The following is a 26,250-nucleotide window of genomic DNA, read 5'->3' on the forward strand; positions in this document are numbered from 1 at the left end:
TGCCTTAATCTTATTTCCCATCTGTTTCCTTTAGGCTTCATTTATTGCTCTTTTTCTAGCTCCTTTAGGTGGAGCCTTAGATTGCATATTTGAGATTTTTCTTTCTTTTTAAGAAGGCCTGTATTGCTATATACTTCCCTCTTATGACCACTTTTGCTGCATCCTAAGGGTATTGAACCATTCTATTTGCATTTTCATTTGTTTCCATGTGTTTTATTAATTTCTTTTTAAATTTTCTGGTTGACCCATTCATTCTTCAGTAGGTTTTTCTTTACCTTCCATGTATTTGTGCTCTCTCCAAATTTTTTCTTGTGGTTCACTTCAAGTTTCATAGTGTTGTGGTCTGAAAGTATGCATGGTATGATGTTAATCTTTTTGTACTTCGTGAGGCCTGATTTGTGACCTAATATGTGATCTGTTCTGGAGAATGTCCCATGTGCACTTGATCTGTTATGTCCATCTGTTCCAGTGTGTAATTCAAAGGCATTGTTTCCTTGTTGAGTTTCTTTTTAGATTATGTGTCCATTGCTGTAAGTGGGGTGTTGAAGTCCCCTACTATTATTATATTATTTATTAATGAGTTCCTTAATCAATTTACATATTTGAGTGCTCCCAAGTTGGAGACATAGATATTTACAGTTGCTAGATCTTGTTGGATAGATCCCTTTATTATGACATAGTGCCCTTCTTCATCTCTTATTACAGTCTTTGGTTTGGAATCTAGTTATTTTGATATAAGTATTGCTACTCTGGCTTTCTTTTGGCATCCGTTTCCATGGTCAGTATTTCTCCATCCCCTCACTTTCAATCTGTTGGTGTCTTTAGGTCTAAAATGAGTCTTTTGTAAGCAGGATACAGATGGGTGTTGTTTTTTTATCCATTCTGACACCCTCTGTCTTTTGTTTTTTGTTTTTTTTAAAATTTTTTTATTTATTTATGATAGTCATACAGAGAGAGAGAGAGAGGCAGAGACAGAGGCAGAGGGAGAAGCAGGCTCCATGCACAGGGAGCCCGACGTGGGATTCGATCCCGGGTCTCCAGGATCGTGCCCCGGGCCAAAGGCAGGCGCCAAACCGCTGCGCCACCCAGGGATCCCCCCCTCTGTCTTTTGATTGGAGCATTTAGTCCATTTACATTCAGTGTAATTATTGATAGATATGAATTTAGTGCCATTTTATTACTTATTTTTTTATTGTTTCTGGAGATTGTTCTTTTCTTGTTGCTTTTTGTCTTTCTTTCCCACTCAAAGAATCCCCTTTAATATTTCTTGAAGGGCTGGTTTGGTGGTCACAAACTCCTATTTTTTGTTTTTCTAGGAAACTCTTTATATCTCCTTCTATTCTAATTGATAGCCTTGTTGGATAGAGTATTCTTTGCTGCAGCTATTTCTCATTCAGCACTTTGAATATATCATGCCACCTTTCTCTGGCTGCCAAATTTCTATGGATGGATCTGTTGCTAACTTTATTAGTCTTCCCTTATAAGTTAGAGACTTCTTTTGTCTTGCTGCTTTTAGGATTTTTTTCTTTATCTCTGTATTTTGCAAATTTAACTGTGATATGACAAGATGTTGGTTTGCTTTTGTTGATATTTTAAAGGCATTTATTTATTTATTTGAGCAGAGGGGTGGAGTAGAGGGGGAGGTAGTTGGAGAGGGAGAGAACTTCCAGCAGACTCTGTGCTGAGCGTTGCACCCAGCATGGTGCTCAATCTCCTGACCCTGAGATCATGACTTGAGCCAAAACCAATAGTTGGACACTTAACTGACTGAGCCACCTGGGCACCCCTGCTTTTGTTGATTTTGATAAGAGTTCTCTGTGCCTCCTGGGACTGTTATCTTCTCTAGCTTAGGGACATTTTCAGCTATAATTTTCTAATAAAATTAGAAAATTTTATTAGAAATTTTCTAATGTCTTTTCTCTGTCTTCTTCTTCTGGGACTCTCTGATATGAGACTAGTGGTAGGTATCTCATTGTGGTTTTAAGCTCTTTTATCTCCATGGTAAGGGCCTCCCTGATGTCTTCTGTGCTATTCTCAAGCCCAGCTAGTATTCTTATGATTTTCACTTTATATTCTGGATCAGGCATATTACTTAATATCTATTTCAATTCGATCCCTGGCTCTGACCTTTTCTTGTTCATTCTTTTAGAATGAATTCTTCCATCTTGGCATTTTGTCTAGGTCTTTTGTCTTTTTCTCTGTGTTAGGAGAGCCTGTTATCCTTTCTGCTTCTTGAGATTAATAGCTTTATGAAGAAGAGTTCATATAATGTACAGGGCCTGGTTCTTCAGAAAGTGTCTCTGGTGTATGCTGCATGCACTCTGCTGCTGTGTTATGGCCGCTCTGTCAGATCAGACCTCTGCAGTTTCTTCTCCTGTGTAGTGTTCTGGTCCGTTTGGTAAGAGACCTGATGCTATTTCCACTAAAGCTGAAGCTTTGCACAAGTTGATGGTCAGTATATATAGTGCATGTGGGGGTTTGTGCTGGTCTTCTTGCTGAGAACCTTCTGCTCTGGTTCTCAGGCACACTTGTCCTAGAAAAGCAGTACCAGAAGTGCACGTGGCAAAAAAGCACGTGCTTTTTTCACATTGTGTCTAGGTTGCTTGCCCTCCTGGAGCAGCAGTGTACTTTGGACTCCATCCCAGCTAGGTCAGCTGATTTTTAAACCTCCAAACTGTAGGAACCGGGCGTGGAGGGGACCTGTGCTGGTCATCTGGGGGAAGGTCTCGCCAGGCTGGGATTGATGCAAGTTTGACCCAGAAGGGCACTTGCACCAGAGTGCAGGTGTGTGGGGTTTGAAGCAAGATGCACTAAAGAGCCAGTGTCCTGGTTAGTTGCCCTTATCAAGGTGTCTTAGCACCTAGGCTGAGAGAGGGTCAAGGGAGGGAAGCGATGCTTGTCTGTTCCTTTGTCCTTGGAGGGGCAATGCCAGTTCTCTCGGATGTACTCCAAGAAGAGGAACCACAGATTATAAAGTCTGCCCCCAGGTTAGTTGCTTGTGTTCTCTACCGTAGCACTGTAGTGCCACCAAGGCTTTATATCAGCCATGCCACAGACCTCTAGAACTCCAGTATTTGAGCCCCACTGATTGCAAAATGTCCTGAAAATCAGCCCCTCTCCTTTTCCCTGTCAGTGGCTTTGGGGAAGTGTTTTCCTTGTGTGATCCCCCTTGTGTGATCCACTCTCTCTCTCACCTCTCTCTGTGACCAGGGTTCCCTCCATTCTGCAGCACTCAAGATCCTTTTCTCCCCCAAACCACATCTCCACACCTTCAACCTTCCATGATGTGGTCTCCTCTCTCCCTTTGGTTGTGCAGTTTGTTCTGTCAGTCCTCAGATCGATTTCTTGGATATTCAGAATGATTTGATATTTATCTCGCTGTGTTTTAGCAGTGAGGCAAGCCTAAGGTCCTCCTCATACTCTGCCATCTTTGTTCCTCCTCTAGAATATTTTTATTACCCCAGAAACCTCTTACCCATTAGTAGTCTCCCTTCCCATTCCCCCTGCTGTTTTGTTTCTTTGGATTTGCATATTTAGACGTCTAGAATTAATATTATTAAGTTACAATAATATTAATTAATATTATTAATATTATTAATTATTAATATTATTAAGTTATTAATAAGTTAATAACTTAACTTATTAAGTTAATAAGTTATTAACTTAACTTAATATAAGTTAAGTCATACAGTATGGGATCTTTTGTGTTTGCTTTTTTCATTTTGTGTAATGTTTTCAAGGTTCATCCATGTTGTAGCATAAAGTAGCACTTCAATTCTATTTATGGCTGAGTATTTTATTGTATGTATATACCTCATTTTATTTATAATTCATAAGTTGGTGGACATTTTGGGTGTTTTCACTCATTGTTTAGTATCAGTAATGCTGCTGTGAACACTCATGAATACATTTTTTTTGAACACTTGTTTCAGCTTTCTTTGTTACATACCTAGGAATGGAATTCCTATGTGGTTATATGGTCACTCTATGTTTATCTTTGAGGAACTGCCAAATTATTTGACAATTTACATTTCCACCAGCAGTGGTTGAGGATTCTAATTTGTCCACATTCTCATCAACAATAATTCTTGTTGGGACGCCTGGGTGGCACAGCGATTGAGCATCTGCCTTTGGCTCAAGGCATGATCGCAGGCCCAGGGATTGAGTCCCACATCAGGCTCTCCCTGGAGGGAGCCCACTTCTCCCTCCGCCTGTCTCTGCCCTTCTCTCTCTGCCTCTCATGAATAAATAAAATCTTTTTTAAAACCCGTAATTATTGTTTTCCTTTTTTGATTCTAGCCAACCTAGTGGTAGGTATCTCATTGTGTTTTTTTTTTTTTTTTCCATTGTGGTTTTAATTAGCATTTCCCTAATGGCTAATGATGTTGGACATATTTTCATGTGCTTATTGGCTATTTATATATATTCTTTGGCGAAATGTCTTTTCAAATCCTGTGTCCATTTGTTAATTGAATTATTCACTTTTTTATTATTGAATTTTAAGTGTTTTTAATATAATCCAGATAGAAGTACTTTATGAGATACATGATTTGCAAATGTTAGCTGTTGGGTTTTTTAGAGATGAACTATATCAGCTTGAGAAAATTTCTCTCTATTCCTAGTTGCTAAGTGTTCTTATCAGCAGTGGATGCTGAATTTTGTCAAATGATTTTTCTACAACTATTACATATTTTTTCTTTTACAATATTGTGATTTACCTTGGTTGATTTTCAGATATTAACTCAAACTTGGATTCATGGGATAAACCTTGGTCATCATAGATTTTGTTGTTTTTATATTGTTGAAATCAGTCTGCTAAACTTTTGTTTAGACTTTTTGCATCTATGTTCATTCATGGGGATACTGGTCTTTAGTTTTATTTTAACATCTTTGCCTGGCTTTTAGTGTCAAGGTAATCTTGACCTCTTGGAAAAGGTTAAGAATTATTCCCTGCTCTTCACTTAACTCGATTTTGTGTAGAATTAATATTATTTCCTTTTAAAATATTTAGTCAGATTCTTTAATGAATCTATTTGGGCCAGGAGTTTTAATTGTGGGAAGGTTTTTTTTTTTCCTTTTTTCTTTATAAAGATTTTATTTATTTATTTATTTATTCATGAGAGACACAGAGAGAATCGGAGACATACGCAGAAGGAGAAGCAGGCTCCCCAGAGGGAGCCTGATGTGGAACTTGATCCCAGGATCCCGGGATCACGACCTAAGCCAAAGGCAGACACTCAACCGCTGAGCCACCTAGGTGCCCCTGTGGAAAGGTTAATTTTAACTACAATTTTAATTTCTTTAATAGATATAGGTCTATTCCGGTTTTCTATTTCTTCTTACATGAACTTTGGTATACTATTTTTCAAAGAATTTGTCTATTTCACATAGTTTGTCGAAATTATTCTTCTAAAGTTTAACTGTCCCATTCTTATCACCTTAGTATTTGTAGACTCTCTGATGATGTTATTTCTCCTATTCCTAATATTGGTAATTTGTATATTTTCTCTTTTTTTTTTCTGATTAACCTAGCTAGAGGTTGATGAATTTTTAGTAATTTTCTCAATGAACTAATGCTTCATTTCACTGGTATTTTTTCTGTTTTTTTCTTGTTTTTATTTTATTGTTTTCCTCTTTCAACTTTATTTGTTCTTTCTTTCTGCTTCCCATTGGTTTAATTTTTCTTTTTTTGGTTTCTAAGGTGGAAGCTGAGGTCATTGATTTGAAACCTTTTTTTTTTTTTCTAACATTTTAGTGGCCATATGAATAAATAAAACAGTAGGAGGGCAACAAATGTGAAAATACAGATAAGATAGTTTTTGAGAATGCTTCTGATTAATGGGATATTATCAGTAATATTTGGTGAATGGTTTATCAGAATCATGAAGAGAAAAAGATTATTGAGGGATGCCTGGGTGGCTCAGTGGTTGAGCGTCTGCCTTTGGCCCAGGGTGTGATCCTGGAATCCGGGATCGAGTCCCATGTCGGGTTTCCTGCATGGAGCCTGCTTCTCTCTCTACCTATGTCTCTGCCTCTCTCTCTCTCTCTATGTCTCTCATGAATAAATAAATAAAATCTTTAAAAAAAAAGATTATTGATTCTCAAGTTTATGTTGAAAGAGATTGAATAGTGTATTACCGACTGAGGTATAGAATATAAAAGGAAAAGTTAATATAGTGATGGAGTAATTCTGTTTTGGATATATTGATTTTGGTATTTTTGTTAGACATCCATTTGGTTATATCATGTTCTTTTTTGTATTCATAGCAGAGTAAAGAGATCATGGCAGGAAATAAAGATTCAAAAGTTATCAGGATGGAGGGTATAGTTGTTAGTATTTGGGAATAGGAGCCCAGTCTTGCCAAACCTTCCCCTATTTCTAGAAACAGTGATTTAAAAATACGTATATAATCTTTGGGACACCTGGGTGGTTCAGTCAAACATCTGATTCTTAATTTCAGCTCAGGTCATGATCTCAGGGTCATGAGATCTAGTCCTGCATGGGGCTCCCCACGCAGCGGGAGAATCTGCTTGGGATTCTTTCTCTGCCTTTCCCTCTGCTTCCCCCTCACCCCCGCTCTCTCTTTCAAATAAATAAAATCTTAAGAAAAAATGTAATGTTTCTAGATTTGTAAAATACTGTGCTAACCAAGTATAATACAGTTAAAAAACAGGACCTGTAGGTGGCCTGTTTGCCATTCACTTTATCCATTAGTAGCTTATTTTCCTAAGATGAATGGGTGTCCCAACTGAAGCAGTGGATTGCATCATTTCTTCAGAAATAGCTACCAAATTTATTTGATGATATGCACACGTATGCAAACTTTCACTTAACCCTTGCAGTTTTGATAAAGCTTTGAGAATACCAAAGAGAAGATATAGTATACAAGAGAAGAGGGTGAAGAAAGAACTCTTGAAAACATTAAGAATATTAGGAGAGGGACATCTAACTAGCTTAGTTGGTAGAGCATGTGACACTTGATCTTGGTGTTGTGAGTTCAAGCCCCATGTTAGGAGTAGAGATTACTTACAAAAAAGAAGAAAAAAAGAAAGAATGTTGTTAGAGTAGGATCAGTGAAGGCTAATGAAACCTAATGCAGAGTTGCTTTTATTTATTTATTTTTTAAACTTTATTAACCTTGTTTCAAACTTTATTCCCAGGCTTCTTCGGCTTAATTAGCTGCTAAGAATGAATTGTGTATAAGCAAAAACTGAAAAGAGCTGCAGTGTCCAAGGGGCTTGGGCTTAAAAATATTAGAGATCTAGATTTTATCAGACCCACGAACAAAATTTTAAAAAGCAGTCATAATATAAAATAGGAGCTCCCAGTAACTTCTTCAAGTTTTATCTTCTTTAGAAGTTGACTCAATTCAGTTTGCTTCATTCTTGGAAGCTTCGTCAAAATTCTCCACAAGATCTGGAATTTCATAATCATCGTCCTCTCCGGTAGCAAGTGGTGCTTTTCCATCCATGGATTGTTTGGGCAAAGCTTCAGCCAGTCTTTTGAAACTAGTCAGACTGTCTGCACCAAGCTGGTTTAAGATACTGGGTAGCATTTCTGTCAGCTGCTTTGTCTCAGCATGGCCTGTAATGGTGAAAGTGTTCACTGCCAGCGATGCCTGAGCTTTAGGGTTGTTAAAATGGATCACCGTTCTTGGTTTGTGAACATATTCACTTCTTCAATACCAGAGATATTGTTTACCCCTAACTTCTTTAAAGAAAACTCAAGTTTTTTATCATCTGCTGTAGCTGTTCTATGAACCACCTTCTTCTTTCAGCGAGCAGTTCCTTTCCCACCAATGCGCATTTGTGCTTGCAGTTTGGCAAGTTTCTCCTGGTTCATAATAGTTTCTTTCATCTTGTTGGGGCGCAAATGGGACTGCGCGGGGGACTAGGGTTGGCACTCAGGGGGTGTCGGGCGGACCAGCTGAGGTTAGGCGCACACATGTGGGGATGCAAGATGGCAGCTAGAGGCCAGAGTTGCTTTTAAACTTTTTTTTTTCTTTTTAAATATTTTATTTACTCATGAGAGACAACAGAGAGAGGCAGAGACACAGGCAGAGGGAGAAGCAGGCTCTCCACAGGGAACCTGATGCAGGACTTGATCCCTAGACCCTGGATCAGGCCCTGAGCCGAAGGCAGATGCTCAACTGCTAAGCCACCCAGGTGTCCCTGCTTTTAAACTTTTTATAGAATTGTGAAGATCAAATGACACGTGATGTGCTTGTAAGGGGAGGTGTTGTTATTTATGAAATTCTAGATCACTGGAACTACAAGCGAGGAAGCATCACTAGAAGCTGGAGAGAAGTAAACTAAAGACAAAAAAAGTAGTGAATCTCTTCATGTATCAGAGACTATGGATCCTGAGAACTGGTAGAATGAACAAACCAAAGCAGACAATTTTGTACAGGACTGAAGAGTTTACAAAGCGCTTCTACCTCTTGATTATTCACTTTCTTTCTCACACAGTCCAGTGTCAGGATAAAGAAACTGAATCTCAGGGAATTTTAGTACCTTTAGTACTTCATATTGCAAGGCCCTTAGATGTCCTGGCTGGAAATGTAGTGCTCTTTCTACTCCAACACAGGAGCCTAGGGAACATCTAGCATGATTGTCTCACTTTAAAATATTTGCTTATTATATGGATTAGATCAACCTCAGATGAAAACACAGCCTGTAAAATAGAATCCCATACCATAAAAATTTATTGAAACAGACATTTTAGAAGTAGAATTTACACAATGAGATATCACTTCACATCTGTTAGAATGGCAATCATCAAAAAGACAAAATGTTGGTGAGGGTGTGGAGAAAAGGGAACCCTCATGCCTTGTTGGTGGGAATGTAAATTGGTACAGCCATTATCTAAAACAGTATGTGGGTTACTCAAAAAATTAAAGATAGAAATATCATAAGATGTAGCAATTCTACTTCTGAGTGTTTATCCAAAGAAAATAAAAATACCCATTCAAAGGGACATTTGCACCCCTATGTTCATTGTAGCATTATTTACAATAGCCAGGATATTGAAGCAACCTAAGTGTCTCATCAACTGATGAATGGATACAGATGTAGTATATATACAATGGAATGCTACTCAGCCATAAAAAGAATGAAATCTTACCATTTGTGACATGGATGGACCTTGAGGAAATTATGATAAGCAAATTAAGTCAGACAGAGAGAAAGAAATCTTGTATGTTTTCACTTACGTATGCAGTCTTAAAAAACCCCAAATGAATAAACAAAATAAAATGTACATCATAGATACAGAGAACAGAATGGTGTTTGCCAGAGGAGAGTAGGTGAAATCAGGTGATGGGGGCTGATGAGGTACAAATTTTCAATTATAAAATAAATATGTCACAGAGATACAATGTCCCACAGAGTGACTATAGTCAGTAATATTGTAGAGTACTTAGAGTTGCCAAGAGAATAAATCTTAAAAGTTAACTTTGTATGGTGATGGTACTATGATTTACTGTGGTGATCATTTTGCATTATACTGTAACATATTCCAAATCATTATGTTTTACATCTCAAACCAATATAATGTTATATGTCAATTATACCTCAATAAAAGAATAAAAAATTAGAATTTAATTTAATTAGAATCATACAGTTTTTGCTTGAAGTTTTACAAGAAATGTTTTAAAAATCCAGTTCTGGTTTGTCTTAGCTTTACTGCACTATTAAAAAACAAATGTTCTGATATCATTTATTTTGTTTTTCAGGAAAGACTTTGTTTGCCTCATCATATTTTGGAAGAAAGAGGTCTTGTGAAAGTCGGTGTCACAGTTCAGGCTCTTCTTGAATTACCTACAACCAAGGCATCTCAGCTTTCTACTGCTTGATGTAACATTTCAAAATTATAAGTGTATAGTTGCTTTTATTTGAAGTGATTTCAAATATCTCAAATTCATGATAACGTCTAATCAAAAATAATTTTGTTAGGTGAAGCCTTAGGTTTTAAAAAAATTATGTTAAAACATCAAAATTAAATTAAGAATTGCCCAAGCTTCTTTTGGGGGAAAACTGGATTAACTTAAGACTTTTCAATTAAATTCAAATTCTCTTTTTACTAAGTCAGTTGATAACCTTGATTATTTTTCAAAAACCAGATTGATACTAAATTTAAAATGTGGTTTCAATTTAATAATCACATTAGGTTTAATTTTTTATATCATAGCATACTAGTAAGCACCTGGATGAGGTAATCATTTTTTTACCGATTTAAAACTATTCTATATTTGAGTTATTTAATACACTTCTAATTCTAGTTTATACACAGTTTCTTCAATCTTTGGTCTTAGTTTTCTAGAAAAAAATGAGTAGAAAATGCAGAACTCTGGCTTTATATTAAATTCTTTTAGTATTATAGGTTGGTGCCAAAATATTTTCAGTTGTACTGTAGATTGTTTACATGTGAAGTGCCTGTGTAATTGATGACTCTTATATAGTCTTAAGCATTTTTGCAATTTCTTTTTATGTATTAATGGAATCAATGGAACTTTAAAATATTTTAGTAGATTTTGTAAGGTCAGTAATATGTGAGGATTTAAATGTGCCTCACATTGTGACATTTGTGGTTTTTTATTTAGTCCATTGCAGTTTTCCTTAAATTGGTTATGTCATGTTGTCAAAAAAACTCCAATGTTAATATGCTTAATTTATGCTATTTAATTTTGCAAAACATAATCATCTTTTAAAATGTATTATTTGAAGAGTATTTTATTTCTGTATTGAAAATGTTACACAAAGCAGTAAGGTTTTTGAGAAGTAGCAAAGTACTAATTATCAAGGACATTTTGATTAAACTGCCAAAGTTTGGGTTTATGTCTTGATTTTCAGTAACATTATGTCAGTGTGCTGCCATTAGTTTTATTGAGATTAAGACAGCAGCAATTGAAGAGTAGGTTTTTATTTGAAATCTGGCCATCTGTGGATCCTGTAAATCTTATGATCCTTAATTAACAATATGTTGAATTAAACAGACCATTCTATAAATATTTTCATAAGTATACTATGTTACAAAGTCCTTGTTTAATTTGGAGAGGGATAAATTTATGTTGGTAGTAGTGCAGGAATTTTTCAAAAACATTACTGTAATGAATAACTCAGTTTGCTATAGAAGAACCTTAGTATAATTACTTTTGTAGTAGCCAAGCAAGTACCATATCTTAAATATGTGATTATTTGCACTTGTTACCTCTTAATATGGATGCAACTTATTAAAAGTGTTGGCCTGGGAATTTCAAAGGGTATATATAAAAGGTAAAAACTAGTGTGCCAAATGGTAGTAAGGTTTGGTTTAGGAGCATCTCAACTTTTTTTGATCAGTTGGCATGAAGCCATATTATTACATTTTGGCATTAGAATACAGATGTGTTCTTTATATTCCCCAAGTGTGAATTTGGAGCTTTTAAAGAATTAAAGCTTCTTATGACTATAAGGTTTAAAAATTAAATTATTAGTAATTTATTACTTTAAATATTTGAGCTAATTAGTTACTATTTTTCAGTTGGATCTAAAAAAAACTTCATTGGCATAATCAGTCTCCCTAGTGAAAACTTGGGTAATAAAGGTAAGAAATGGCAAATAAATATCTTAAGTTGTTAGCTTTTATTGTAGAAATTTGACAATGTTACAAATAAAGTGACCAGTAAAAGCTACAGCAATCATTCATATTGCTTTCATAGTTATCATGCTGTAGGAGTCCTCTTATTAATCAAGCTAGGTGTTAATTATTTTACAAGTATTTTCCTGTTTCATATCATTGAAATATTAGTGAAATTATAGGCCATTTCCTTATTGCATTTCACTTACTTGTCAGTTATTATCTTAAAGGGTAAATACAGCAGAATCTTACTATAGCATTCTTACTGCAAAAAAAAATTCGACTTAAGAGGGGTTCATCTGAAATCCATATCATGTCAGTTTATTTACTGTAATGCCAGAAGGCAACACCACTTCTAAGTCAGTTTCTTTTATCAAGGCTCTGATGTATTTCTTTTAGTAGTTTTTAAATAAGTGTAAATTTTATTCTAAATGGTTTTTATGGTTATTTTATATTTACTTCATCAATTATTGAATTAAGAATTATTATAATTATTTGAATTGGATTTGTGATTTGAAGAGGGTTAAGTAATTAAACTGAAATATTTTATTAGGCCCTAAAGAATGTAGTAGATAGCTACTTCTGCTAAATTTTATTATTGTATGGCACAAGAAAGAAGTGTTGTTGGATATGTTAGAATTGAAATAAGGAGTAAAAATGCATTACCATTTGTTTAATAATTATCTCTACAGAATGCTAGTTTATTGACTTTTCTAAGTGAGTTTTTTGAAGAATTCAGAAATCTTTGTATTGGTCACAGATCTATCATAATTGATTTTCCGATGCATTTAAAAATAAATGGAACACTAAATGTATATTACCGATGCAAACTGTGGATAAAGTTGAATGAAAAAATTAAAGTCTGAGATTTCTTTTCTCCCTCTCTACCTCTTCTCTCAACATCACAGCATCCATCTTTTCTAGGTATTTGATAGCTTGTGTCTATATTCTCTACTATGGAAAAATAGACTTCAAGAGGATATTCCACGTAAGTTGTTTGAGTCCAGATTCTCTTTACATCATATTATTTGCAGTAGATAACGTTTTCTTTAAAAAAACCATAATTTCCTAAGATATCTTCACAAAAGAAATCACCTTTGTGTAAGTTAGACTTTTTGTATATGTGTCAGATAAGCCTTTGCATAAAATAAAAGATAGGATAGGTCAAATTGTGATTATTTGTATTGTAGATTTTAGTGTGAGGTATAGTATTGAAATACCCTTAAGCAATTTGATTAAAAAATAATCTTACATTTTCAAGCAATTCTAGTTTTTAAAAATTTCATATATTTTATTAAAATGTCATTTATTCATAATTGTTATTCATCCTAAAAGTGGAAGGTTTATTCAGGTAAATATTAATAAGATTATATTGCCCCTGTTTTATAGTTACTCACCCTAAAGTCTCAGATTTAAAGAAATACGTAAGTAAATATTTGGCATAAGTTGTTTGAAAAGTACTCTAAGTTTATCACAGAATTTTGAATTTTTATTTGCTTTAGTGAATTTTGATGTTGTACATGGAATGGTTCTAAAGTTGTCAGGAATCTATCTCAGTATCCAGAGTGCTCTAAGACCCTGGGTTCCCTTTGATACATTACTATATATTAAATTAATTTGGAAATGCCTAGATCTCTTCTGTTCCTTAAAGCATAATCTCTTCTATTTCTGCATTTTAAAACATGAAAAAAAAATCCCTATATTTATAGTGCTTAAATAGCTTAGAATTTCCACAGAATGTGTGTGTGTGTGTGTGTGTGTGTGTGTGTGTGTTTATGTTTGTGTGTGTGTGTGTGTTTTATGCAAGGCTTTAGCTGTTCTAGCAAAGGAGAGTATTAACTGCATTGGAAAATTTAGAGTTTTTAGAGGTTATGAGAATTCTGACATCAGTAGATTTGGATGGGAAGTTGCTGATTGAATCATTTGAAAGTTACTGTAATTTGTAAAAAGAGAAGATTCTTTTTTTTTTTTTAAAGAAAATAATAAATTTCTTTATTAATTTGACAGAGAAAGAATATAAGCAGGGGGAGTGGCAGGCAGAGGGAAAAGGAGAAGCAGGCTGCTCCTGGAGCAGGGAGCCTGATGCAGGCAGCCTGATGGAGGTTTGATCCCAGTATCCTGGGATCATGATCTGAGTGGAAGGCAGACACTTAACAGATCGAGCCACCCAGGCGCCCTGAGAAGTTTGTTTAAAATGTGATCTTTTACTCCTAACTCTGGGAAACGAACTAAGGGTGATGGAAGGGGAGGAGGGCGGGGGGTGGGGGTGAATGGGTGACGGGCACTGAGGGGGGCACTTGACGGGATGAGCACTGGGTGTTACTCTCTATGTTGGTAAATTGAACACCAATAAAAAATAAATTTATTATTTAAAAAAAATAAAATAAAATGTGATCTTTTAAAAAATTTGAAGAAATTATTGTAAACTATTTTGTTTGATTCTCAAATACATAATTTTTATTACCCTGCCACTTTAGGAAAAATTATTTTTATTGTATGCCATTAATATTCATCAAGTGTCTACCTAAATAAGTGAGAAATATATTTGATACATACAGATGCAAATATATAAATAGAAATAGATTTTTCACATAGCAAATTGAATTTTCTAGAACTTTGTTCAGATATCTCAGTCACTTCTGATGCAAAGAAATAAAAAAGTAATGCTATATAATTTATGAAGTAAAAATTATACTATAGACAGTGATTCTTAAACATTTTTTTAAAGATTTTATTTATTCATGAGAGACACAGGCAGAAGGAGAAGCAGGCTCCATGGAGGGAGCCCGATCTGGGACTAGATCCCAAGACCCCGGCATCACGCCCTGAGCCAAAGACAGATGCTCAACAGCTGAAGCCACCCAGGCGCGTCCGATTCTTAAACTTTAATATGCATATGGATCACCTAGATGACCTTATTGACCAGTAAGTTCCAGATCCCAGTTGATTCAACAGTTCAAGGATGGGCTTTGAGATTCTGCATTTCTAAGAAACTTCCAAGTGATGCTGATCTACTGGTTGAGTGACCAGTTTTAGAAATAAGGCTTTATGGTTGTTCAAGCTTTATATTGATATCAGTTTATTATCCAATAATAGTTTGATATTTTAAGTGATGCTTCAAGGTCTTTATAACAGGTACTTAACATTTTTAAATAGGTCTCTATTCTGAATTGTATTCTACCTTATTAAGTTCTTTTGGATTTTCTTCTATGGTTTTACTTATTTTTTTTTAAGTTATTGTTTTAATTCCAGTTAGTTAACATACAGTGCTATATTAGTTCCAGGTGTACAATGTAGTGATTCAGCAATTCTATAAATCATCTGGTGCTTATCATAAAAAATGCACTCCTTAATTCCCATCACCTACTTGGCCCATTCCCCTAAACCCCCCTTCTTTTGTGGTTTTAAAGCATGTGCTTTATGCTCTGGTTAATATTTCATATTTTTATTTTCTTTTAAAAATTTATTTTGGGACGCCTGGGTGGCTCAGTGATTGCATGTCTGCCTTTGGCTCAGGGTGTGGTCCCAGGATCCTGGGATTGAGTCCCACATCAGGCTCCCTGCATGGAGCCTGCTTCTCCCTCTGCCTGTGTCTCTGCCTCTCTCTGTGTCTTTCATGAATAAATAATAAAATCTTAAAAAATAAATGCCCCTCTTGGGTCTGAACTTCTTCCTTCAAACAAATTAGTATAATGTTAAATTAGCAAATATTAATGCATAACACCTTCCTCTTTTGGAATGCTTCGAAAACTACACTTACTTTTCATGGTGTCGATGTTAATTCATTCTCCTCTTAGTAGGCAGCAACTCTTCTTTTGGTTTTAAGCTCAAAGCATACTTATTTTTTCAAGCTACCAGGATGAATGGAAAATTTGAGCCACATACAAATGCATATTTTATTTTACATATTTTTGATTTTTTATCAGAGTTAAGATTTTCAATTACAGATTACATCCCTTCCAAACAAATGGAAAAAGGTATTTATTTATTTTATTCCTTTTTTATGGTAAATCGTATTGACTTAAAACATTTGGAATCACTTTACTTATTTTAATGCCTTCCAAAGCATGTGGTTTCATCCATTAAAAAACAGATTAAAATCCAAGTTAGCTTGAATTACCAAGGGCAGCTGAATATCTTCTGTGGGAAGATGATTCATTTACTCTGAAGAAAATATGTGAAAGTTAATAATTAAATACAAAGAAGGGAGGGAGAGCAGAATCATGTGAAGCATTGAACTAGATGCTTTTTAATAATTGAATTATAGATAATGCAATTTATGTATTTTTACTTATGTTTATCTCTCATTCATAATCTTTAAAATTTAAGATCAATCTCATATTAGGAGAAATTAGTATATTGCTATAACCGATATTATAAAATTGCACTTAATTGTATATAATTATGCTTATTAGTGAAGAAACAACATGTATAAAATGTACATTTTTACAAAATGTACAAATATGCCAAATGGACAAATGTACCAGTATATAAATACTGTTATAATTTCTTGTTATTTTGTACCACCAAAATTTCCAGATTTTTTTATATATAAAATAAGGAATAGTTCACAATATATTCTTAAGTATAATCATAAAAAATACCATAAAAGGTTTTAGGATTTGTGTACTGCTGTCTTCCATTCTTTAGACCAGGAATCTGAGGATTAGAATTATAGGATTGAGAGACCAAAAAGAAACCCATACCTATATGGTCAACTAATCTATGACAAGGAGAAAGTATAGTGGGGGGGGGGGGGGGAGAAAGGCAGTCTTTTCAATAAACAAACAAAAAAGCCTCAAAATAAATTAAAGACCTAAATGTGTTAGACATGAAACTATAAAACTCTGAAAAGAAGAAATAGTAATTTTTTGGATATTGGTCTTAGCAGTGTATTTATCGATGTGTCTCCTCAGGCAAGGAAAACAAAAGTTAAAATAAACTGTTCGGATGGCACCAAAATAAAAGGCTTTTCTACAGTGAAGAAAATCATGAAACAGAAAAGCAGCCACTGACTGGAAAAGATATTTGCAAATGATATATCTAATAAGGGATTAATATCCAGAATATATGAAATTATACAACCCAACACACACACACACACACACAAAACCCCAGACAATCCAATTAACAAACGAGCAGAGGTTGATAAGTTCTTTATATATTTTGGATACTAACCCTTATCTGGTATTTCAGTTGCAAATATCTTCTCCCATTCCGATAATTGCCTTTTGGTTTTGTTGATTGTTTCCTTCAGTGTGCAGAAGTTGTTTATCTTGGTGAAGTCCCAGTGGTTCATTTTTGCTTTTGTTTCCCTTGCCTCAGGAAATGTATCTAGTAAGAAGTTGCTATGGCCAATGTCAAAGAGGTTGCTGCCTGTGTTCTCCTCTAGGATTTTGATGGTTTTCCTGTCTCACATGTAGGTTTTTAATCCATTTATAATTTCTTTTTGTGTATGATGTAAAAAAATAGTCCAGTTTCATTCTGCATGTTGCTGTCCAGTTTTCCCAAGACCATTTGTTGAAGAGATTTTTTTCCATTGGATATTCTTTCCTCCTGCAAAATCTATAAAGAATATCAAACTCAACACTCAAAAAACAAATAATCCTGTTAAGAAATGGGCAGAATACATAATTAGACATTTTTCCAAAGAAGACATTCAGATGGCTAATAGACACATGAAAAAATGCTCAGCATCACTCATCATTAGGGAAATACAAATCAAAACTGCAATGAGATACCACCTCACACCTGTCAGAATGGCTAAGATTAACACGTAGGAAATAGGTGTTGGCAAGGATGCAGAGATAGGGGAACCCACTTACACTGTTGGTGGAAATGTAAACTGGTATAGTAACTCTGGAAACAGAATGGATGTTCCTCAAAAAGTTAAAAATAGAACTACCTTGGGATACCTGGGTGGCTCATTACGTTAAGCATCTGCTTTGGGCTCAGGTCATGATCCCAGGGTCCTGATCAAGTCCCTCATCAGGCTCCTTGCCCAATGGGGACCCTGCTTCTCCCTCACCCTGCTGCTCTCCCTGCTTGTATGCTCTCTTTCTGACAAAAAAAAAAAAATCAACAGGTGTTATACAATAAATAAATAAAACTACCCTATAACCCAGCAGTTGAGCTGTAGGTATTTACCATAGGTTACAAAAATGCTGATTTATAGGGGCACATACACCCCGATATTTATAGCATCATTATCAAGAGTAGCCAAATTATGGAAGGAGCCATCAAATGCTGGATGGATAAAGACAGTGTGGAACATTACTCAGCCATAACAAAGAATGAAATCTTGCCATTTGCAATGTCATGGATGGAACCAGAGAGTATTATGCTAAGCAAAATAAGTCAGTCAGAGAAAGACAAATACCATATGATTTCACTCATGTGGAATTTAACAAACAAAACAGATGAATGTAGGGGGTAGGAACAAAAAAGAGAGTGAGGCAAACTGTAAGAGAGACTCTTGAGAACAAATTGAGGATTGATGGAGGGAGGTGGGCAGGTGGATGTGTTAAATGGGTGATAGGTATTAAGGGAGGGCACTTGTGATGAGCATTTGGTGTTGTATGTAAGTGATGAATCACTAAATTCTGCTCCTGAAACTAATATTGCACTATATGTTAACTAACTAGAAGTTAATCTTCTTAAAAAATTTATTTATTTATTTTAGAGAGAGAGAAAGAGAGCATGGGGAAGAGGGACAGAGGGAGAGGGAGAGAGAAACAATCTCAAGCTGACTCTTTGCTGAGCATGGAGCTCATTGCAGGGCTTAGTCCTATAAACTCCAAGACCATGACTTGAGCCCAAGAGTCGGATGCTCAACCAACTCAGCCACCCAGGAGCCCCACTGACTAGAATTTAAATGAAAATTTGAAACATTACAAAAAATGAACAGAAGACCTAAACAGACATTTTTCCAAAAAAGGACATATAGATGTCCAACAGAAACATGAAAAGATGCTAAGCATCACTCATCATCATCAGGGAAATGCAAAACCACAATGAGATATCACCTCTTATCAGTCAGAATGGCTAGAATGAGAAAGATAAGAAATAGTAAATGTTGGCAAGGATGTGGAGAAACAAAAACCTCTTATGCACTATTGGTGGGAATGTAAATTGGTGTAGCCACTGTGGAAAACACTATGCAGGTTCATCAAAAAATCAAAAAAATAAAAATTCTTTATGATCCAGTAATTCCGCTTTTGTGTATTTACCAAAAGAAAACAAAAATGCTAATTCGAAAAGATAATCCGTCTCTATGTTTATTGTATTGTCAAGATATGGAAGCAACCTAAATATTCATTGATAGATGAATGGATAAAGGTGTGTATGTGTGTGTGTGAGAGAGAGAGAGTGATGGAATATTTGCTGTAAAGAAGAATGGGATCTTTTCTTTTGTGACAATATGGATGGACCTTGAGGGTATTATGGTAAGTGAAATAAGTCAGACAGAGAAAGACAAATACCACAAGATTTCACTTGTATGTGGAATTCAATAAACAAATGAACAAACATAAAAACAGACTCTTAAATACAGAAATCAAACTGATGGTGGCTGCCAGAGGGAAGATAGGTGTGGGGATGGGTGAAATAAAGGCGACTAAGGGGTACAAACTTCCAGTTATAAATAAGTCACAGAGATGAGAAGTACAGCCTAGGGAATATAGTCAATAATACTGTATGGTGGTAGATGGTAACTATACTTATCATGGTGAGCATTGGGCATTGTACAGAAATGATGAATCAATATATTATACACCCGAAACTAACACAACATTGTAATTCTACTTCAGTAAATAACCGCCCCCTCCCCCCCCCCACTTTTCAAGCATTTACTACATACCAGGTGTTGATGTTGTAGACATTAGTTAATGGAGATGATGAAGACATGGTCTTTTTGTTCAGAGCTTTACAAAGTAAATCTGTTGCCAGTTTCTGGCTATTGCATTAAAATAGATATTTAATATATATTTATAATATTAAATTTTGCTGTTGAGATATATCATTCTTCATGGTCATGTTTGCAAGCTAAGTTTTAATGTTTACCTTCTGGTATTAAAGTTGTCGTTGAAAATTCATTTCTGCTAGTTGAAATAACTTATTTTAAAAACAATCATTTTTGGGATCTTTCTCAGTGTGAAGTTTTAGAATATTTCTCATTAGTTTAAATGTAATGCTTTTGTTTTTACAGTTTGATTTATTTTAGATACACCATTAATATATAACTCTGAAGCTCTGGTAGTTTTTTGTTTTTGTTTTTTTTTTTCTAAGAGAGTGAGAGAGGGCTTGAGGGCTTTGAGGGGCAGAAGGAGAGGGAGATAGAGAACCTTAAGCAGGCTCCATGCTCAGCAGGAGTCCACCTCCTCCATCTCATGACCCTGAGATCATGACCTGAGCCCAAATCAAGAGTGGAATGCTTAACCAACTGAGCCATCCCGGTGCCCCTGAAGCTCTAATAGTTTTTGTCCTATGGAAATGTTAACCAAAAGTATTTGTTAAAGATATATTTATTTACTTGAGAGAGCAGGAGAGAGAGAGCATGTGAGTGGGGTGAGGGTCAGAGGGAGAGAATTTCCAAGCAGATTCTACACTGAGCACTGAGCCTGACTCAATCTCACTACCCGTGAGGTCATAACTGGAGCTGAAACCAAGAGTCATATGCTCAATGGATTGAGCCATCCAGGCTCCTCCCAAATGTATTTTTTTAACAGACAGTATGGTTAAAAAACAAAACAAAACAAAACAAAAAACCAGACAGTATGGTACAAAGATAAATTTCATTATTTTTTGTATTTGTTTTTAGGTGCTGTTGATATTATTTGAAAATCATATTGGTAAGACTTCTGTCAGTAGGATCTCATTCTTTAATTGCTATTTTATTTATTTGACCTATTACTTCCAAATTGTCTTCTCTATCAGCAGCCAAGTTGGTGCTGATAAATACAAAGGGAAATGTTTTTCTTTCTCCTAGATCTTTTTATAAACCAAGGGGGCTCTTTAAAGTTACTTCTATACTTTTCAGTCTGGTTAATTAATGAATGAAAGAAGGAAACACCACAAGTAATCTGGTTTTGCTTTGTGGCATAGACCCAAGTGTTTTTCAGCCAGACCTAGTAAAATGAGGTCTTGTTGATAAAGGTTTGAATTGGAACTACTAAAAAATAAGATCTAATATTTTAGTGAGTTGTTAGTATGTGCATAGCATTGTACTGTAATGATTTTCAAGCATTATCAGATATAATCCTCAGAGTATCCCTGTGAGATAGGTACTGTAATTATTTTACTTTTATAGATGAGGTAAACTAGTCTGGAGATTAAGTAATCTACCCAAATTTACCCATGTTGTAGGTGGAAATCTAGGAGTCTGAGTGTATCCAACATCAAAAAATGTTTATTTAATCAAATCACCTCTTGGAAATAATGTTATGTGTTTCTCCTAAGGAATTGTTATGCTTCCTTCACTTGCTTAGTTTTTTATTTTAAACTATATTTGTTCTATGGCATATGCATATATCTACTTTCTGTGTATATCTAAACCATACATAATTAGCTCATATATATTTGCATTTTAATTACGTTTCTTATATGGAGAAATTTACTGAAAAAATTGAAATAATAAACATTAGGCACGATGACATTTCTAAATACTTGATTTGTAAATCATTTAGAAAATACTCAATATCTATTACATGCCAAACGTGTCCTGAGTACCAGTTATGCACTGGGGAATAAGACAGATATTGATATTCATACTCTCATGGGGCTCACAGTCATGGCACTCTTTCAATATTGAGTATATTAAGAGTTCTGCTTTGTGAGTCTTGTATGATTCTTAAATGTAAATACTTTACAGTTTATGACTTACTATTTGATTTATACCTCACTCTTAGAAATAATATGATGGTTTGCAATAAAAGTAATCAATAAAAAACCCCTCAAATATCCAGTTAATAGAAGAACACAAGCCATATAATGGGTCTGGTAGGGGAACAATTAAGCAGAAAACTCAGACTCAAGTCAATTGCTATAGTTTATTAAAAATTTAGGTCTCAGCCTCCTGCCAGATAAGGAATGTATTTGTACAAGAAGATTGCTGTTTCCCTAGGCTTTGGAGATCATTCAATATTGCATTAATTGAACCTTAAGTGTAATACGCTCTGTTATGTATTGTGCACAGAGCATAGACTTTGTAGGACAGACCCTTTAATCCCCAATTCCTTTACTAGCTATGGAACTTTGTGCTAATTTAACCTGTCTATATGGCTACTACATAGAGTAGAGTAGATGAAATGAGAATTGTGTATATTGCCCAGCATAGCTCCTCATGTGAAGTAGGTTTCCTCCATTTGGTTATTAAACATGTAGATGGCCAAAGATACTTTGTTGTGAAAATTATATCCTAATTCATAGAGAAGCCTTATATTGGTCATCCATAGGATTATCTGTAAGTAGGTAGCAAACTTCCTTTATGAAAGAGTATCATCTGTTTAAAAGTCTAACAGTTGCTCAGTTGAAATTCCAGATTCCTATTGTAATGCAGAGGAGACTGCTTTAAACCTCAGGGTACTAATTATCTCCTTAGCAACAAAATAACTTTAGTATGATTCCTATCATATTAAACACTTCAGTTTTTTGCAGGAATACTCTCTCAATGGTCCAATCAGAGGTAATTTATACACATTATAAATTTTTCAAGTCTTCAAATTCATCTCCACATTTTCTTAGTTGGTGAATTTCCTTTACAGTTCATTTAGTAAACAGAAATTATCAATTGGGAACTTCCTAATCTTTCCACTTACAAACTTAACTACCCTTAAAACTATTGGATCATTCAGGGCTCTTACAAGAAGATGTGTCTTTCCACTTATCAAAGGCCACCTATTTTCTGAAGGGAAAAATGTACTTTTTTTTTGTTAATTAATTTTCTTGCTTACACCTTGTACCATCAACATAAAAGTATATGCTAGTGTTTACATTTGAAAACAATCAAAACTCCCACAGTACTCCCAGCAGTTGACTGCTTTTTCTGCTTGCCTACAAACCAAAATCTCTTAGGGGACTACTTAATGCTGTCTCGCCTTCCTCACCTTCCCCCTCACACATGCATTAGTTTGTTTTTTCACAGGGGGTTTTCAATGATTTTTTTTTTTAAAGATTTTATTTCTTTATTCATGAGAGACACAAAAAGAGAGGCAGAGACAGGCAGAGGGAAGAGAAGCAGGCTCCATACAGGGAGCCCGATGTGGGACTCGATCCTGGGACTCCAGGATCACGCCCTGAGCCAAAGACATGATCAACCACTGAGCCACCCAGGCGTCCCATAAGGATTTTTATATTAGTTTTTTTAGGCTTGTGTTTTCCTCTAGAATTAATTTTAGAGAAGAAGTTTAGTAATTGTGCTACTTTTCCATCATTGACAAAATCTTTAGAAGTCTTGCTTAGGTATTTATATATAAACTTCTGTTTGGGGCAGCCGGGTGGCTCAGGGGTTTAGCGCCACCTTCAGCCCAGGGTGTGATTCTGGAGACCCGGGATCGAGTCCCACGTCAGGCTCCCTGCATGGAGCCTTCTCCCTCTGCCTGTCTCTGCCTCTCTCTCTGTGTATTCTCATGAATAAATAAAATATTTTAAAAAATAAAAAATAAATAAACTTATGTTTGTTTTTTTTTAAGATTTTATTTATATTTTATTTATTTATTCCTGAGAGACACAGAGAGAGAGGGGCAGAGACATAGGCAGAGAGAGAAGCAGGCTCCATGCAGGGAGCCTGACACGGGACTCAATCCCGGAACTCCAGGACTACGCCCTGGGCCGAAGGCAGATGCTTAACCACTGAGCCATCCAGGGATCCCCTATATAAATTTCTGTTGAGCCAGATTCTCTTTCTCTGCATTTGTACAATTTAGTTGTTTTTTTTTTATTAAGATTTTATTTATTTATTAGAGACACACAGAGAGAGAGAAAGAGGCAGAGACACAGGCTGAGGGAGAAGCAGGCTCCATGCAGGGAGCCTGACATGGGACTCGATCCTGGGTCTCTAAGATCACGCCCTGGACTGAAGGCGGTGCTAAACCACTGAGCCACCTGGGCTACCCTATAATTTAGTTTTTGAACCTTTATAATTTTTCTCAACATATTTAATCTTCTTAATTGTTTGACATTTCCAATATATTTTTGATTCTTGATTCTGCAATCTGGCATATTAGCAATTATCCCTTCCAAATTTCATAAGCACACCATTTATGTCTCCATTTAAGTCTTTAAAGATTGTGTTTTTCAGTGTTTTATCAACGTATTCTAGTGAGACCTTATTCACTTGATAATAGCACTAGAAAAGTAGTTTGTGAACTAGCTATAAACAATCCCCAAATTATCAAGGTCAGTGCTTCTCAAACTGTAATGTGCATACAAACTACCTAGGAATCTTGATAAAATGCAGATTCTGATTTAGTACATCTGGGGAGGAGCCTGAAATTTTGCTTTTCTAACAATCTTTTCCGTGAAGTTGATGGTGGTGGTCCACAGAACATGCTCTGAACAATAAGGATCTAGGCACATTTCTGAATCTCAATGAAAATAATCAAAAACAGGACTATAAATAACTTTTTCAAGGATAAGATATGAGTAAAGTTTTTTCCTGATTTCCCTATTTGGTAAGACCAATAAAAATTAATTTTCCATAAACACCAGAACAAGCTGCCTACTAGTATCTGCATGTTGCCTAGGATCCTGAAAGCATTTTTGAAGATGCAAGTTTTGGTAACAATGATAGTAGTAATGAGTCTTATTTTGGACCAGCAAGGTTTCTGCTTGTTTTTCAACATACCAACAAATTAGACCAAAATAACTTTGAAACTTTCATTCACTTCTTTGCATCTATTTACTTTTTTTTTTTTTAATATTTTATTTATTTATTCATGAGAGACAGAGACAGAGAAGCAGAGACACAGGCAGAGGGAGAAGCAGGCTCCATGTGGGGAGCCTGATGTGGGACTCGATCCTGGGTCCCCAGGATCACGCCCTGGGCTGAAGGCGGCGCTAAACCGCTGAGCCACCCAGGGTGCCCTGCATCTATTTACTTGCAAGTTTCTAGGTTCCTGGTTATGATGCAAGTGTGGAGGAGTGCTTGATAATACAGATAAGATTGATTAAAAAAATCTAGATAATGGTAAGTAGGTGCTTCTGAAGTGTTTTAGGGTACTTGTAAAGTTTCCACATATTTTAGAAATTCCATGCAGGGTTATTTTTACTTAGCTTAATTTATTTCAATTATTTATCAAAAAACACTTTTTAAAATTTTTTTTTTATTTATTTATGATAGTCACACAGAGAGAGAGAGAGAGGCAGAGACATAGGCAGAGGGAGAAGCAGGCTCCATACACTGGGAGCCCGACGTGGGATTCGATCCCGGGTCTCCAGGATTGTGCCCTGGGCCAAAGGCAGGCGCTAAACCGCTGTGCCACCCAGGGTTCCCTCAAAAAATACTTCTAAGAAAATAATAGAATAAGCAAAATTTTGTCTTCCATGTCAGTATCCGTGTGATCCAAATATCTGGTTAAGATTTAAATGTTAAGGGCAGCCCAGGTGGCTCAAAGGTTTAGTGCTGCCTTTGGCCCAGGGTATGATCCTGGAGACCTGGGATCGAGTCCCATGTCGGGCTCCCTGCATAGGGCCTGCTTCTCCCTCTGCCTGTGTCTTTGCCTCTCTCTATTTGTGTCTCTCATGATTAAATAAATAAAATCTTAAAAAAAAAAGATTTAAATGTTTAGAACAGTTCTTCAAGATATCTGTTTCTGGGGCACCTGGGTGGCTCAGTTGGTTAAGCATCCCATTCTTAATATTGGCTCAGGTCATGATCTCAGGGTTGTGAGAATGAGCTCCGTGTTGGGCTCTGTGCTATGTGTGGAGTCTGCTTAAGATTCTCTCTCTTGTTCTCCCTGCTCCCCTCCACCCATCTAAAAAAATATATCTGTTTGTTTTCCTATGTTATTATAAATGAATGAAATGTTTGGGGAATATAAAAAATAGTGAAAGGGAATAAAGGGGAAAGGAGAAAAAATGGGAAATATCAGAAAGGGAGACAGAACATGAGAGACTCCTTACTCTGAGAAACGAACAAGAGGTGGTGGAAAGGGAAGTGGGCAGGGGGTGGGGGTGACTGGGTGACAGGCACTGAGGGGGGCACTTGATGGGATGAGCATTGGGTGTTATGCTATACGTTGGCAAATTGAACTCCAATAAAAAAAATAAAAATAGGGATCCCTGGGTGGTGCAGCGGTTTAGCGCCTGCCTTTGACTCAGGGCATGATCCTGGAGACCCGGGATTGAGTCCCACGTCAGGCTCCTGGTGCATGGAGCCTGCATCTCCCTCTCCCTCTGCCTATGTCTCTGCCTCTCTCTGTGTGTGACTATCATAAATAAACAAAAATTAAAAAAAAAAATAAATAAATAAAAATAAATAAATGAATGAAATGACATGACAGCTACCTGCCTCCTGAAAGTAATTAATAGTGCTGGGTTAAAAGATATATATTGCTAAAGGCATTACTAAGATGATAATTAGGAAGCCATAGGTACTAACCAGCCTGAGGGTTTCAGACAAAATTTGTTTTGACAGT

The 26,250-nt window shown here is 35.8% G+C and overlaps 1 protein-coding gene and 1 pseudogene across 9 annotated transcripts in view; one reads left to right on the plus strand and one right to left on the minus strand.

Annotated features, from left to right (window-relative positions):
• The window catches only part of LRCH2 (leucine rich repeats and calponin homology domain containing 2), a 215,155-nt gene that overhangs the window by 113,228 nt on the left and 75,677 nt on the right, over positions 1 to 26,250 (plus strand). For 6 of the 9 annotated variants that reach the window (XM_072817652.1, XM_072817654.1, XM_072817657.1 and 3 more), the window contains one exon: positions 9,735 to 12,494. In XM_072817652.1, coding sequence (XP_072673753.1) covers positions 9,735 to 9,854 — 120 coding nt within the window. In that variant the 3' untranslated portion in view covers positions 9,855 to 12,494. Of the gene's footprint in view, positions 1 to 9,734; positions 12,495 to 12,525; positions 12,606 to 26,250 lie in introns of those variants that run through there. The other 3 variants (XR_012026630.1, XR_012026631.1, XM_072817653.1) reach the window with 3 other exon arrangements.
• On the minus strand, positions 7,122 to 7,858 carry LOC140627174 (transcription factor BTF3 pseudogene; annotated as a pseudogene).

The sequence above is a fragment of the Canis lupus genome, chromosome X (assembly GCF_048164855.1).
Source record: "Canis lupus baileyi chromosome X, mCanLup2.hap1, whole genome shotgun sequence".
NCBI lineage: Eukaryota > Metazoa > Chordata > Mammalia > Carnivora > Canidae > Canis > Canis lupus.